The sequence below is a fragment of the Netta rufina genome, assembly GCF_964035555.1.
Source record: "Netta rufina genome assembly, chromosome: 2".
Lineage (NCBI taxonomy): Eukaryota > Metazoa > Chordata > Aves > Anseriformes > Anatidae > Netta > Netta rufina.
Window position 1 is genome coordinate 15,275,330 of NC_140124.1, and position 17,018 is coordinate 15,292,347.

Here is a 17,018-nt window from a genome sequence, read left to right on the forward strand (position 1 = left end):
GCAGGTGCAAAGTGTAGTTTAGAAGAAAATCCTCTCTACATCCCACTGACATGTTTCAGCATCAGCTCTAATACAGAGGGGAGTCCTATGTGGCTTCAAGCAATCCTGCATGCAACATATGGAAGAGCAGCAGAAGCAGAGCCCCTCTGAGCCTCCACCACCAGCCTAATCATTATAATAGTTGCAGTTCTTTCAGGGGATCCATTATGCAGAGATCTGAGTAGTTTGTATATAACTCTGTAATTACCTATGCATCCACTTCCCAGTCCAGCCCTACATCCCTTCAATGGCTGCAAGACAGATGGCCTTATAGAGCTGATATAGCAAATTAAAAATGTGTCCAGCAAAAGCACTGAATCAGCAACTCTGAAAATAATTTTGTAAATTTGTCTCACTTTTGCTAAATAGTTGGTTCCAGGAGGGAAAGAAATGAAAACCTTTAAATATGCTTTTAAAGTAAATGCCACATAGTTTTGTTGTGTTGTTTTGGTTTTTTGTTTGTTTGTTTGCTTGTTTGTTTTTAATCACAAGATCTTTTCCTTCTACTTTATTTCACAGAAATTAAAACCACTTAAAAATATTAAGAACTGGATGATTATTCTCCCTCTTTTTTTTTTCCCCCCATTCAACGGGTTCACGTGTTTAGCTTGACTCAAACCATTTGTTATTATTTCCTGATTTTTTTAATTGCCATCAGGCCAAAAAAAAAATCAGTTGTTTGTGCCATCGTGCTTGGCAGGGGAGCTCTCTCCTGGACGCTTTGCAGGCCCCCTGTGGGCTGAGGCAGCCTTGCCCACCCGGCACCACAACACATCTGCTCCACCGCAGCCAGTGCTTTGTACAGAAGTGAGGGAAGGTATCTCAAAAGGAGATTTTTCTGTGTCCAGCAGAAATAAATTAATCTACAAGACCGGGCAGGTGTCAAACTGCAGGCAAGGCAGAGCTTAAGGCTAGAAGTTAAATGACTAAGGGTAGTGGTAGAAACACAGTCTTGGGTAGGAACGCACAGCTGAGGCATGTTATAATAAGCAGAGTTGTTACTGAGCTAAAGGTCTCTGCTCTCACGGGGCTGACCCCAGGCTGGAGATGATAGGTGCACTGCTGAGTGCTTTGCAGAGACAGTTGTGCATTTTTATTCACTCTTTCCACACCTGCACAGTAGTATGAAGCTGAAGAGTTCATGAGTCCTGTGGGTCTTTCTCCATTCCGGCATCCACGCTCCAGATTTTCTGTTGCTGAGTTATTATTTGCCTCCCCTGCCCTTGTGTTATTCTGCTTCTCTGTCCCACTTTAATTCTGTTCTGCCCATTAGGTGACATTTTCACAGCAGTAACAAAACAGGTAAAGTGGAAGGATAAATGACATTTCTCACAAGTGGTAAATACCTGCCCTTCAGACAGCAATTTGTCTTCTTTCCACCAAAAAAAAAAAAAAAAAAAAAGAAAAGAAAAAGAAAAAAAAAAAAGTATATTTCAACAGAGAAATACTTCCATTCTGCTTCACCTCTAATGTTTTCGTTCAAGGTGTTTAAAAAAAACTCTTTAAAAAGTCATCACTGTAAACTTCACAGCTGTCTGATAAACAAAGCCTACTGGCAGAGAAAGTGAACCAAACATTAAGCTGAGGTTGGGTTCCTCCGTCTTCAGCAGCAACTGGCTTCTCCTTGGAGGAGCTCTGTTTACAGACAGCTTCCAGCAGCCAGCAATACCTGTGCAGTCTGGTCTTTCTCTTCTCTGCAGCCTCCTGTGTTGAACACTGTGGCCAAATTCATTTCTGGTGTTGATCCTCTGAAGCCGCCGAAAAGATTAATTTGTCCTATTGCATGTAAAACCAGGGCATATTTTAATGGGTCATATTTAGGTTATAGATGGTTGTAGTAGGGACTAAGGTGGCTTTCAGCCTTAGCAGCAGCTCTTCCATTGCAAATACTATTAAGTTCAAACTGTGGGCTGAAGGGCTGACAGAGCACAGAATAATTTTAAAATGCTGTTATCAGGCTGTAAAAATTAACAGTCCATAGTGGTGCTCCCCCTTTCTGTGATATGCTTAACTAAGAAAATACATCCTGTGTTTATTTTACAAAGCCACAGCACTTAAAAATCAATAGCTTTGCCCTTTACATAGACAGAGATAGAGCAACTTTTAGAGAGACAAAGAGGCAGGACACAAACCAGGCACCCTGCTTTGGCCAGCAAAACCCTGAAAATGAGATCCCAGCAGCTGGAGTTTGAGCATGCTTTGATGAGAGAAGGGCAGCGCTGGAGAGGAAGCAGTCTCCTGCTCTGCTTTAGCACCAGAGGGGAAGTTGCCTTGGTTGTCACCAGCCTGCAGCATCCCTTCTGTTGTCCCCATCCTCCTCCGGCATGGGACAAAAGCACCGTGCTCAAGAGTGGGTCTTTCAAATCACGACCTCGGAAGGATTTCATCCACATCTGAAGCTATGAGGGAAACACCAAACAGGATGATCTTGGCATGTACAGCCTATCTCTTATTTTTCCCTGAACATTTACAGTGCCTTCACCACACTATATAACTGCAGTTACCTGACATTTTTCTAGAAAGTAGAAGAAACTCCTATTTTTTTAAAAAAGTGTTGACTTGTTTGGTGACCCAGTAGTAAATTAAAATCATCATACACAATGTGTATGAAATAGAAAATCGAATTTTGGTGCAACAAAACTGACAGTTCCATTTAACAGAGAATAAATGAATGCAGACTCCTGTGGATGACTGACTGATTTAAAGAGACTGCACCGATTTTCTGAGATGAGAAAGCTGATCACAAAAAAAAAATAAATACATAAATTTCTATGTGACATAGGTTATATACCTATTCCAATTGCCAGTGAAATTAGGCTTTAAAAGTATTAAATCTCACACTGACATTTTTCCACATTTTGCTGCTACTTTTATAGAAAACCCAAAGTTTGGACTTTATAGCAAATTCCAGCAACTTCAGTGGCAGTTTCTCTGAATCCAGTGATCACAGAGTCAGATCTGTCTTCACTATCAAAGTCTGAGATAGGTTTAACTCTGCATAACACATCATACCCGAGCTTCCGAGCTTCCTACACAATTAACATAGGCATGTTGCTAAACTGGAAGCAGAGGTTATTTCTGTGTGTGTATGCATGTGTAATATTGTATTTATATTTAAAATGACAAAACATATTTCAAATCTAGCCCTGCTGCCTGTACCCTCTGACTTCAACAAGACAGCAGCTGGGGAAAAAAATGCTTCATGAGAACTTCATAGGCAAAATTCAGTGTTTTCTACCCAAAGCCCAGTTATTCACATGTGAGGCAGTCTGATAGAGAAACTTTGGATTACTTGTTTCCCATTTGTGCATTAGTTGCTCAGTACACTGGGGGGAAAAAAAGTCCTACAATTATGTCCCTCTCTCAGAAAAGAGTGGTTCTGCAAGTATTGCTATAGAGTTTCCCTTTTCTATAGTTTCTGACACAAACTAGGGAAGGTTACATTCAAACTGCACTAAATAGTTGTCTTCATTCCAGATCAGAGGATTAAGCTCAGGTTTAAAATTAAATGTAAATTACAAATAAGTATTCAGAAAACGTTAATTAAAAGTATTACGTTCCTGACTCATTTATGGCTCAGCAAGGGTTCCTAAGTATCTTAGCTGGAGAAAGGGGCCATTCACATTCCTCCTTTTTTGACCAAGTCATTGTAAATGTCTTAGGTTATCCATTTGCAAGTTAATGTAGTGCTGAAGCAAAGGTTTTCATTTTAAAGAAGTAATATTTCACAGCAAGATATGCTCCTGCAAGATGTAAAACAATCTTTTTCTAAAGCACTGGGAGTTAATCAGCCTTTCTCTTCATTGCTACAGAGAGGTTTCGAATGGCACAAGATGCTGATTACTTAGATCCCAGAGTCTATAGAAATCCCAATACTATTACATTTTCCTCTCTTTGTTATCAGAGTTTATTGTATCTCGGTGTTCAGGTTTTAAGTAGTTTTGAAGTAAGAAATAAATTAAGAAGAAGGTATTTTCTGAGCCTCCTGAATAACGATCGCGTCACATCAGAGCCCTACCAGGATGCATAAGGTGGAGCTTGGGAATGAATGAACAGCGGCAGGATCGCTCCCTGCCACTGCATGGGCACCGGCTGTGTTTCACACAGTACTGTTATCCCCTTCCAGGGGAACAGGGCATTGCCTGAACTTCTACACCCAACCCCTTCAAAGCCTCACACTAAAAATATCATGCAGAGCTAATGTGTACCAGTGGCAGCACTTCTCTCAGCCCACTTGCAGCATTTCTCTTTCGCATTTGATCTTTATAGTTTCCATACTGGAGCGATTTGGTTTGCTGAATTCTGGAAATGTCTCAAGTTGAAATGCTAGTGTATTAACCTGCTATACTGAGTCTCTTTTGTTTCTCTTCACCAGAGTGCTGCTTGCCAATTTTTACAACTACAGCAGATTTTACTATTCAAACAGAACCAGATGGAACACCAGTTCAAAGAACATGTCAGAATTAAATATTTCTTTTTTAATTAGTTGCTTCTGATTTATGCAAAAAAAAATTAACATAAAAGTGGGAGAATGTGCCATGAATCCAGATGCAATACAGCCCACACAAGCATTATCTTTTCTCTGTCAGAGACACAGAGGCCTTTTCTTTCATTTTTTCTTGTCTTTTTTTTTTTCTTTTTGTTTCTGGATTTCATTTTTCTTATACTTTCTGCATATTTTCTTTCTTCAGCCAGCCCCATACTGATGACCCAGGTTCTTTTATGTCTGTCAGTCATACGTTTTCATGCCTGTCTTGAATATTCTCTTGGAAAAACTGGCTGATCTGCCTCTGCAAAAATAAATAAATAAATGAATAAATGAAATCACTGAACTCAATACTGTAATCCCAGCATCGGTATCTCAATGCGATAGCCTGCCTTGAATCAATTCTTTGTTTTCAGACAGGGAATCTTTACGCTCACGTTTTTTCTGCTGCAGAAAAGCATTTGGGCAGAGGGCAAAGAGTGTGAGGAATATTTCAACTGCTAAAGAAAGTTCATTTCCTTTTCGCTGCCAAGCGTTCCTATTTCTTTGGCAAGAATATTTGTTCATCTTTGCTTTCATACCTTCCCATTTTTGCCAAGTCACATAAGCATCAGTTCAGTAAAGCATACTGACTGAGGGCAGTTGTTTAGCACAGGCTAGAAGTTGAGCGTGTGATTAGCTGCTTTCTCTTCTGGGGCTTTCAGTATGTTGCTGTCAAGGTCGATGAGAAAGACTTCAGTGACTCAGGAGAGATCCTACTAACAGCATTATTTTCATCTTTCTTTGTTTATGGAGCTGTCACAAATAACACTGAGAATCTTGCACAAAAGTCTGAGATGGTTTATAGATTTAACTACTTTCACTTAAACTCAGGATGAATATTTACACCCTGTCATTAATCAAGGAGTTGTGCTCTTGTAGTGATGACTTATTTCAAGGATGAAGACTTTTGGAAGTAATTTTCCAACCAAATTAACAAAACTCCTTTCAGAATTTCGACTAGAGACTGTGCCATTTTTATTTAGCATTATAATCTTTATTACTTCAAGCTTGATCAATAAAAGAATTAAGTGATAGTTTTGTATACATCAAGGGAGAATGTGATTGGTCAAAACAGCAGCAACATCTAATAAAAAATATGGGCTTAACTAATGAAAAAGATCAGATCTTCCTTAATTAAAATATTTGACAGAAGAACAGTGAAGCATCACAACAGTTAATCTAACTCAGAGCACTGTATGCTATCTAGGGAAATGACACAGTTCTTTAAAAATATTTACTTTGGTGTGTTGTGTCAAGTGATGGATTATACAGCTTTTCAAGCCACAAGAGATGCCCACAACAAAAAGCTTCCTGTTGTTAATCAAACTCCAGCGCTTTGTCCTTTATTTTCTCAGGCTGTTGAGCAGACCTACAGTAGGAGTGTTAAAAGCTTGTGAAACTGCTCCCTTGCTACAGCTCCCTCAATGACTGTATTTTATTTAGCAAGGCAGATTTTCATTCTGAAAATAAGGACTTCCATACAATGGCATGGTTATGTATGACAACAGGGAGAAGCAATATTCATTTCATGTCATGCATGTTGTGTGCTGTTCGTTAACCAGCAGTTTGCGAAGACTTGCTACATGATATATTGTGCAGAGCTAAATGTTATTCGTTTTCCTTCTCCTTAACTGCTCTCAAATCAAATGTGCATGCCACCCCTTGCATATCTATGTCTTACAAATGTGTCACCCACCCACATTTTTTGGAGACAGTAAGACAGCAATAAAAATATTTTTCCTGGATGCTAAAAGATATTGCAGAATAAATAGTGGGGAAATAATTCATATATAGAAACCACTACTGTCTTGCAATATGATTTCACAGGAAATAAATTGATTTTAGAAAGAGGAACAACTGGGGCTTTTTTACATGAACATTTCCCTCCTGGAAAAAAAAAAAAAATACACACTTGAGATATTCTTCATTTCTTGTAAGTTCGAGGCTCATTCCTTTAGGCAGGTCTGCTCCCAGTCTTGTACTTACCAATAAAGGTGGTCACATCGCAACACAGGCAATTTGTTGGATAAGGCCCTAAGGCTCCATTTTCCAGAAGGGAGATGCTTTTTAGTCTGAATGAAGGCGAGCAAAATTTTGAAAAAGCGTCAGTGTACTACAGTTAGTTAAAGCTAAAATTCTGGTCATGGAAACGAAATGTCATGATTTCAGGCTTGGAGACAGCTGCCTATCTTGATCACAGCAATACAGCATGCAATAACTTACAAAATCGTTTGCATCCTGTAAAATAAATACCAGATGTTTGTTTATCATACGTGCAGAAAGTTCAATGTCAAATAATTGCAGGGAAATGCATTTGATGTTCATCTTCAAAAGTACTGTGTTTCATCAGCATATCTCTCTGCAGCTCATTTTTACATGAAACACAAGTTCTTGACACAAAAAGGACAAGAAGTCCAAAACAAAAAGCTAGCTGTTAAGGATTCATATTAATGTCTTGGCTGGCAGCAACTGGATCTGAGAAAAATGGTTTACCTCTGGTCATGTAAACACTTGGAGGCCTCTGTTGAGAGGACATACTAAGCTGACTGGAAATTTAATGACTCAGGAAGCAAAAGTCTCCAAAAAGCATAGGAGTTCCTAACCATTTGGTGACACATCTGTACTAGAACTACTAGCTACCACCCTGCAGTGGTTCCTGAGGATAAAGGTACAGAAGAGCTGTGTCTTACCTCTGTTATATTTCGGTACTTTCAGATTCCACTCATTATTAGCAGTTGACATGGTTGAGCTCCAACCCTGAGCAGTCCCCATGACATTTAAATTGTGTACTCTATGCACAATTTTGCATTTTACAAAAGGTAAAGTTAAAAAAAATCATCACAAAGTGATTAATGAAGATGAGTTTAACAGCTTCTTTAAGATGTTTCATGCAGTTTCCAAGGTAGTCTTCTACATAATTTATTTCTATCCCCTTACTTAGAGAAGAAGATTGGTAAATTTAGAACTTGATTCACAAACACACTTAGGCACTACAGAGAGGTGCTCAGCATTGCAATTCTGTTTTTATGCACCTGGAGAGGAGCAATTACTCTGGAGGCCAGAGTGAAGAACAGCCAAAGGGATGAAAATGCCTTAAGCTCTACCTCTCCTCTGGACCTCCGTGCTGAGACCAAGCTAGTACTAATTCCAACCCTTCTGCTTCCCAGCTGCTTAACCCCACCTTTTCTATATGCACTGTCCCTCACTCACAAAACAGTGATGGAGAAATGTGATTCTTTTTCCTCTATCAACTTGTGAGCAAACATCCCTATGCATGCAGCAGGTCCAGGGCTGCAGCTTGCCTTTGCAAGGTATTTGAAGCTGCAGCAGGCAGTTAAACGCTCCAGCCACCTGCCCCCAGGTGAGCCAGGGCTGTTGTTGACATTGCTACTGTTTTCATGAAGTACCTGAAGATTTGCTGATCTGGAGAGAACAGTTCTGCATGAAGAAATGTTCTTCCTAATGACAGGAGATGCCCTCCTCTTACATTGTATTTCACAGTTACCAGGGCCAGGAGCACGAATTGCCTCTTCCCTACCTGTAGGCAAAAAAAAAAAAAAAAAAATGGAGGCCTGCTCAGAATCTTTTTCTGAGCAGTAAACTGTTAATTTCTGCAGGAGAATTTCTGCCTACCTTTTGAATTCTGACAGGGTTTTTTTAGATTAAAGTGTTTTAGGATTTTCAGTGCCCCAAGATTTAAGGGGGTGTATTGAATATCGGTGCCTGGGTCTGAGCAAAATTTGGGCGCCTGAAGTTCTTTGATGGGACAAGCCTGAGGTGTCTGAACAGTCAGTGACCAGTAGCTGTTTTGTCTGTTCAGGCATCAGTTAATCAAATCTTCCCCTGGAAACCCCATGTTAAATTTTAACTTGTCCTCAGATGTCTAGAACTCTTGCAATAGGCCATTGCTTGACTTTATTCACAATGAAGTACTTACTGTATATTAAAAAGCCCCTACTAGAATCATTTCAAATCAGTTGGAACAGTACAGGCTTGGGACCCTAATCATTTCAAAACTGAAGAGCTGTTTCAAATTGTAAGAGAAGCAGATCATTTAAATAACTTAGCTCTGCACTCCCTCAGACTTCCAGATTTTCAAGTGCACTTCAGCCTGGAAGTGAATGTGGTATTGGACATAACTCAGCGCAGCACACTTTACAATCAGCAGAGTACAGTTTGGAGAGCATTTGAAGTTAAGCTGAGATTGCTCAGTGCAATGATGCCCAGATTCCCCCATTAACTTTCAGATTGCAACAATCTAACATCTGAGACTCTCCAGTTACTTTAAATCACTTGATTGTTTTTGTAAGGCAGTGCTCCCATTTTATTATTTTTTTTTAAAGACTGGATTTATTTTTTTTTTTAACCAAGACAAAACAAAATGTTGCAGTATTTCACCTCTGAAGACCAAGGCTGAAATATTGCATATAGACTTTACCAGCTTTAAAATCTGAGGCAGGGGCAGCAGCTTTGTGCTGAAAGCCAGTTCTATCTGTCACACACAAGGCTCCTATTCTTGTGTTGGAAGACTTCAAAATGACTTGTATATGACATGGGCATTGAGAAAGCAGCCAGCCTGTCCTCAGTAGCACTTCCTTCAGCCTTCTGAGAGAGAATGCAGAGCATGTAGATTTAACCGCTCCAGCGCCTTTGGATATATGACATACATCCAGGAAAACGGATGCCTGTGGGACACAGGGGACCTATATGCTGCATCCTGCATGCTTTGGAAATAATGAGAAGGCCTGAGACATTCATTGGACATTTACATGTGAAGGACTAATTCAACCTATTATTGTGCTACTAAAGTATGGACAACTGAAGTTGAGGCGAATTAATTGCTTTGATTAATAATTTGTGAACAGTGTAATTTTGTGTTGAAATTAAATGGTTTGTTTTAGGAAACAAAGAGATATTCTAGCTGTGGAGAAGGCAGAGCAATTAATTTGATTTTAATTGGTTTGTTGTTATGGCTAAAGAAAGGAAGTAAGGAAATGGCAGGTGTTTCATAGTTGTGGTTATTGACCAGGCAGTGAGAAAGTTTAATGCCTAGTTTCAGCCATTTGGCAGCTGGGACAAAGGCTTCTTTTGCTAGCAGAGCTGATTTTGGTAGCCATGCTCTGGCACCCAGCATCATCCTCCCAGTTCAACTTCCGTGATGCCATGAGATGAACTAGATGAGGAAACAGATCTGTATTGCAAATAATTTAAGGAGGAGAATAAGGGGGAGTTAACCTAAATCGATTAAAAAAAAATTTTTGATTTTTTGAATTTTCCAGAAAGCCTCCAACATGCATTCATGTGTACATCATAGCCTCCATTTCTCCAGCAAGTTCAAAATGCCAGTGTTTTCTAATGATTGAAGTTCACTACAGTTGTCAGTTGGAAGAGAATTATTGCACTTGTGTTAGTGCTACCTTCTTTTTTTTTCTGCAAATACCTCATGCAGTATAAGCTACATTTGCCTTTTCCCCTACAAAATTACACCGTGATTCATAATTATCTTGTGTCTAAGTAATACACTATGGGTTTCTTTTCTCCCTGTCTGTTTGCAAGTGATGAGCTCCTGGGTTTCAACAGAATTCTTGTTATCATTCCCTAAGTGCATGGCTTTGATATTGTACTATTAAATTTCATCCCATTTCTAATACTCCAATCCTCAGGGTCATTCAGCTCTCACTGCTTTACTCTCCTCTGTATTGGCAATGCCTGGAAGCATTGTGTCCTCAGCAAATTTCATTAGCATCTATGCAAGATAGTTAATGAAAGTATTAAAGAAGATTGCTCACCAGACTGGTCCTTGAGGAACTTCACGAGTAACTAGTCTGTAGTGTAGTGGTTCCCAGTGGCACTGATGGGTTTTCTGGTTCCTACCTCACAGAACAAAAATAATTCTCTGGCATGTGGGTAACACTCCTGAGTGATCAGGCAAATGTTTCTGTCTCCTGTGAGACACTATTAGCAAAAGAAGAGGCTATGACCATGTTATTGTCAACAGTATGCTGCAATTTTCCTTATAAAAATCTTTATTATCTCTGTAAAACATGTGGGGCTTGTGGGGTCACTTCTGCAGTACTGCTGTTCTCTAAACTGATTGTCCTCACATCCCCATTTGTTCATTACCACAGGTGGATCTAAGCCTTCTCCGCTTCGTCTCTGGAATTGGGACCCAAGGAGCTATCTCTAAAGAAACAAAGAAAGAATATTACCTGAAAACATACCGTGTGGACGTCAGCTCCAATGGAGAAGACTGGATTACACTTAAGGAGGGAAACAAGCCTGTTGTAAGTCTTTTCTCTTTTACCTCTCTTTGGCCAAGAAATAGGCTATTGAACTCCTTAGTTACTATCTGTTCTAAATAAATAAATATATAAAATAAATGTTTAATCAGCATGATGAAGGTTCACAGTATCCCAAACCTAAAAGACAGAAATTGTCTCAATAGAGATGGACTACAGAAATTGTTTGTGGGCAGCCTCAAGCAGCCGAAAAGGTGCTTCATCACCCACTGTAGCCATCAGAATTGGAGTAGTTTGGCTCATTTCCCTGGAGTGTGCTGCTGTTTCCCAGTTTGCTAGAGATTTCCTATGTGACCTTGAGAAAACAATATGGGGGAACTTTTTAAAATATAGGACCCTTATCTGCTGCAAAGCTCTGGATATGTGCTGTTTCAGTACCTCAGCATAGCCCTGCTGCCTTGCAGGAGTGCTACCAAGTCATTAGTAATTTGTTAGACTTCTAAGCATTTCAGTGGTGGAGGTCATGTAGGCAGATAATTAGGCATACCTTTCCATCCTTATAGATTTTTATCACCTTTCCGTTTATCAGCGCATTTGCTCCTTGTGACCTCCCAATCAAACAGCTTTAGACACTCATAAGAAAAATCTTCATTATCCGCTACCACGAGCATAAAGCTCGTTACTGAGAAGTCAGTTCTGCTCCAGCTCTCACATGAATAGTCCCAGTGAGGCTGTGCCTCCCTTCCTGCCTCACCTGGGACATACCCAGGGGCAGCATCCCCAGCAACTGCCAGAAGCTGATGAAACTGGAAATGTTTTGTACTGACTCTCTTCAAAAGAGCTTTTTTGTGGCTCTTCTGCAAGGACTCAGCATGGCTGTGTAATATTAAGTTGTCAGTGTAACCATACCTAGCTGTAAATATTTGGTTACTGGTTTGTCCCTTACTTATCTGCAAGTGCTATGCCAAGGCTGCTACACTTATCTAGTCAAAATGGTAGCAGTGATCAGTGTGTTCATCTTTCTTCTTTGAAACACTTCGTACACAAATAAACCAAATAATAATAATAACAAGGAATCCTGAAAGCCTCTCTTTGACAGGTGTTATCCTGGTTTTTCAGTTGAGAAGGAACTTTAGAAAGTCACATGCCTCACTGTGGGCACTATGTAATGATTTGTAAAAGTGCAATATCTGACTTACCCAAAGTCACAGGAGGAGCCAACACTACAGCACGTACAAGACACAGAGTTTCCTGGCTCTGGTTCCCGTAATCTGAACAAATGCCTCTTTCAAATTCAGACCATGCCCGATTTTCATTATCAGCTTCAATTTGTAAACTCTCCAAGAGTGTATTTTACATGAGTTTCCATTGTACGTGCTGTCTTTAATTCACAGAGAACTGAACTAAATGTCTTGTATTTGTTCAAAGGGTTTATCAAAAAAAAAAAAAAAATCAGAGTTCTAAAATGACAATATTTTGCTGTTGAATAGGACAAGGAAAAAAAAAAAAAAAAAAAAAAACAACTGTACAACCGGTCTCCCCCTAGTATCTTTACACAAATCAAAAGTTAAGGAGACTTGGCTATGAAAAAAATGACAGGCAGCCACCAATGTCCTGAAGGAAGCCTCAGCGAGCTGTGTACTCATCAGGAGCTGTGTGCATTAGGGAGACTCACTGCCTTGGCCAGAGGCACACCTCGAGAATGGTAGCATGTCCTTCAGAGAAAGAAAAAATAATAATTGCTGAAAAGAAATGTAGATTCATTTAAAATCTCTTGCTGGGTATGAAACTCCAATATTAAATTATTAAATTATTTAAGAAATTACCAGTCCTGATGAGCTGGCAGCTGTGTGCTGCTGGCCTCCACTGCAAATTAGCGCAGTTATTGCAAGTAACAAACAGGAAAGTAGACACCGTATGTAAGAAATTGAAGAATATCCCATAAAAGGCCAGAGGCCCCTGTCCCTGGCAAACAACAGGAAGTCAGTTCCCTCTATGTGAGAAAGAAGCAGGAAGCTGAATCACCTTCTTTGGACTAGAACATTGCAAGGTTTTGGCTCTGCTAGGAAGGAGTGTGTTAGCAGGATCCTCGACATGAAAGCACAGCACAATCCTGTCTCTTCTTGTGGAAGTCTCATTGTTCATCTGATCTGCCCGTTAGCCTCAGGGGACTCAGAGAAAATCTTAGAACCCTCTATATAGCTTGTAAATAGACTTCCATTGCAGTATGCAAGGAGATAGAAAGGCTGAGTGTTTGTTGAAGGATTTAAAGACAGAAGGTTAACAGAGCGAGGGTTGCACAACACGCTCTGAAAAACACTTATGTCCAAGGACAGCAAAACAATATGTGTTTTTAGCTTAACTCCATACAGGGATTTTTACATGGTCTAACTGAAATCCAAACCTTTAACTTGGGCGTGAGGTTTTGTAGTTTTTTGCATCATTCTGTGAGTGTGCAAGGAATAAAACTCTCCTAATTGGGCAGTGAGGGACTATTCCAGGACATGGCAATCCTTGATACGAAAAGAGCTGCGTATAGATCTAGGCATTAGGAATACATCAACATTGGCAGGGAGTGGACAGAGCCTTGCTGTGTTCAGGGGGGGATCCTGCTCTCCTGGTGGCCCTGAGCTCCCCTGGTCTGCTCTGCAGCATTATGGTGTGCTATGGGATGTGGCAGGTGGCAAATATTTTTTTAATATAATTGACCATCTTTTTCCTCCCAAAGGAAAGCTTATTTTTCTGCAACATTGTGTTAGCAGTTTAATGAGATAGCTCTCCATGTAAGTCTTTTGTCTCATCCCCCACAAAAATAATCCTGGCTAGACCTTGTGTCACTAGTATCTGTAAAGCACAGAATTATAAACACCATTTAAAAGAAAGCCTAACATATATATACTTTTTCTTTCCACACAAAGGTGTTTCAAGGGAATAGCAATCCCACTGATGTTGTTTACAGACCGTTTGCCAAACCAGTTTTAACACGGTTTGTGCGAATTAGACCTGTGACTTGGGAAAACGGAGTATCGCTGAGATTTGAAGTGTATGGCTGCAAGATAACAGGTAGGTCTTGGGAAGGATTTTAAAAACAAAGGAACTTCTTGTGCCTATGCTGCATTTTTTATTTTTATTACTGAAATGCATCTTCACTATTTCCACTGTGGTCTGAATGTAGATATGTAAACAAACTGAGAAAGAAAACCCGACACAAACATCCAGTATTATCTTAATGTTGTTCTAGCATTCTCTTTTAAGTGTTTGGCTTTAAGAAGTTTAATAAATAAAGTGCAATTACTTTTCATGTTGTGTTTTTTTTACGGATCCATGCAAATTACCTGAGATACACAGCTATTTTCCAAATTCACCTCCTGTTTTCCCTTCTTTACTCTCCCGTCCCTCTCTCTGACGACTGCTATTTGTAGTTTGATCTCAGCAGATTTCATATACATATAACACTGCAAGGTACAAACCCTGAGATCTGAAGCCTATTCCAGCATCTAGACATATAAACCCAGGTGCCCACTGGTGCTCACTTCTTGGAATGTAATCCCTTTATATCACACAGACACCTACCCAAATAACTGCCCAAAGTACTTTCTGAGCTAACAGCAAAAGGTGTTCACTACCATGAAAATACTATCTTCAAAAAAAATAGACACAACCAAGAATTATGTTAGACTCCTCCAAAAATGTATTAACATTTTATATGTAAAGTAAAAATAATCTTCTATAAGACCATTTACAAGGTGCATATTAAAGTAAACGTTAATGATTGAGTATTTTTATAAATCTGATTTTTCTAAAAAAATGTGCCATTTTATAGTACTTAATACAGTTTACTGGCACTAATTTTTAATAGTTCTGTGGATTTTTCTTTCCTTAAGGTCTTTCTTCAAAATGTTTCTTAGGACTGACCTCCGTAGAGTAGGAACATAAGATTAATGAATACAGAGTTATAAAATTCCAAGTAAATCTATGAAATCTTTCCAGATTAGATGAAGGTAAAATCAGCAGAACTGGTATTACAGTCTATATTGGAAATCTTCATTCCTTGTTAGTAGCTTTTCCTACTTTTGACTTATATTTATCTGGGACTATAACAGAAGTAATTATTTATCTTATGTGTCCTTTGAAAATGCTTGAGACCAAAGAAATGCAATAGAAAAATACAGGTTCAACAATAAACTGTATTTTATAGAATATATAAAAGATTTCCATTTCCAACATCATAAGAAATAAGTAATCTGCAACAGGGTTATGGCTGATTTGGGAAATTTTCCCTAGGGAAATATTCACAAATTCAGATGTGACCCTGCACTCTTTGGCTTAGCAAGAAGAATAGAAAACAAGAATAGAATAAGATTTTATGATCCTTTTGGTTCCCATCAAGACAGAAATACTTGTGGTATTTTGGTACTTCCATTTCCTGCCAAAACTAGGATGTGCAAGTTTGAACAAATAAAAATTATATACAAACCCAAAAAGATTATTTTCGATATAAGAAAGAAATAAGAAATTGCTTATGAGAGTTGAAATGATTGATATGTCCTGTTTCTGTTTTGGTGTTTGTTCAGATTAACTATTTAGTTCATTTTTTTTTTGTTTGTTTGTTTTTTCTTTGTAGATTATCCTTGCTCTGGGATGCTGGGTATGGTGTCTGGGCTCATTCCTGACTCTCAAATTACTGCATCTACTCAAGTTGATCGAAACTGGATCCCAGAAAATGCTCGCCTCATAACAAGCCGTTCAGGTTGGGCGCTGCCACCAACTACTCATCCATATACAAATGAATGGCTTCAAATAGACCTTGGTGAAGAAAAAAAGGTGAGGGGCATAATTGTCCAAGGAGGCAAGCACCGAGAAAACAAAGTATTCATGAAAAAATTCAAAATCGGCTACAGCAACAATGGATCAGATTGGAAAATGATCATGGATTCTAGCAAGAAAAAGATAAAGGTAAGGAGGATTGCTCTGCATGGGGAGGAACTCATATTTATTTTCATACCTTTATCTCTGATCTTGGAAAGGCACAACGGCACATTAGAATGAAGCTAAACAGGAGGGTTTGTAGGACAAAAATACTGAAGGGGTGCTGTGGTAGTGGTAAAATGAGTGCAGGAGCTGATCTCAGGAAATTAACCACTCTGGCAAAGGTTTCATGTATTCAGCGGCTAGTTCAGAAGATTACTTCTGCCAAGGGTGATGCACCTCTTCAGCCCCTAGGTTACTCCAAAATCCCATGTAACGGTAATATCCAGCACTACCAAAAAAGTGGAGTTCCATCTGCAGTTTTCTGTGAGTGGGCTTATTTGAGACACAGAATTACTTTTCATCTGCTTCTTTTTTTTTTCTGAGCAGCTGAATGAGGATGGTGTTATTTAACTCAATGGGGTACCTGTTGGATTTCTGAACTGCCTGTAGGCTGCTTTGAGAGCTTCACAGGCTCTCCATGATAGTCTGATCTAAGTCGCACTGCAAGAGTGATGTCGTTTTTGACATTATCCCATCATAGGTGGAAGGTACTATTGTATTATTACGAGTGAAGAATCTTGGTGCGTGATTGGGAATAAAGGGAAGCTGGTTTGTAGGATCAAGCAAAAAGTGCAAGGCATTTACAGGGAAGGGTCAAATAAATTGCTGGGTTAAATGACAGGAAAAAGAATATGAGTATTCTCCAGAAAAGCTTCTGGGAACGTACCTACTTCGCTTTGTCTTTGAATGTATGCTCTTCAGGACATAAAATGTACTGTTTAGAAAATTGACCCCAAATCCCATTCATTATTTTCCATCTACTTTTGCTATTGTTGCTCAACCAAGTGTATTTTTGCCTTGAGAGTCACAACCCTTTCTCAGTCCTTCCTTTCCCTTGAGGGAAGCAGTGGGCACACAGAACTGTTCAGGGACTGAACTGCTGCAGTACTGGGAAGATCAGGGAATGTGATCCACCAGAAATGTGCCCTCAAAAGGCAAATCAGAACGGTGCTTGGCAGACAGAAACCTTGAGAGTTGTTCCATATCTTAGCTGTGTCAGTCTGGAAATTAAATGTAAAAGCTGTTTTGCTATAGAGACTTCAATTGGGCAAACCTATGTTTCTTTAAAGGAAAAGCTGAGTGGGCTCATGGATGTAGCTTTTCCAGGCACATTTGGTAAATATTGGACTTCATTCTCTCCTGTTTTAATCTCACTGAATATGTCTGCATTTTCTCACTTC

The 17,018-nt window shown here is 39.4% G+C and overlaps 1 protein-coding gene across 4 annotated transcripts in view; it reads left to right on the forward strand.

Moving 5' to 3' along the window:
• The window catches only part of NRP1 (neuropilin 1), a 111,529-nt gene that overhangs the window by 67,163 nt on the left and 27,348 nt on the right, over positions 1–17,018 (forward strand). For all 4 annotated transcript variants that reach the window (XM_084281312.1, XM_084281313.1, XM_084281314.1 and 1 more), the window contains exons 7-9: positions 10,696–10,851; positions 13,725–13,869; positions 15,431–15,762. In XM_084281312.1, coding sequence (XP_084137438.1) covers positions 10,696–10,851; positions 13,725–13,869; positions 15,431–15,762 — 633 coding nt within the window. The remainder of the gene's footprint in view (positions 1–10,695; positions 10,852–13,724; positions 13,870–15,430; positions 15,763–17,018) is intronic.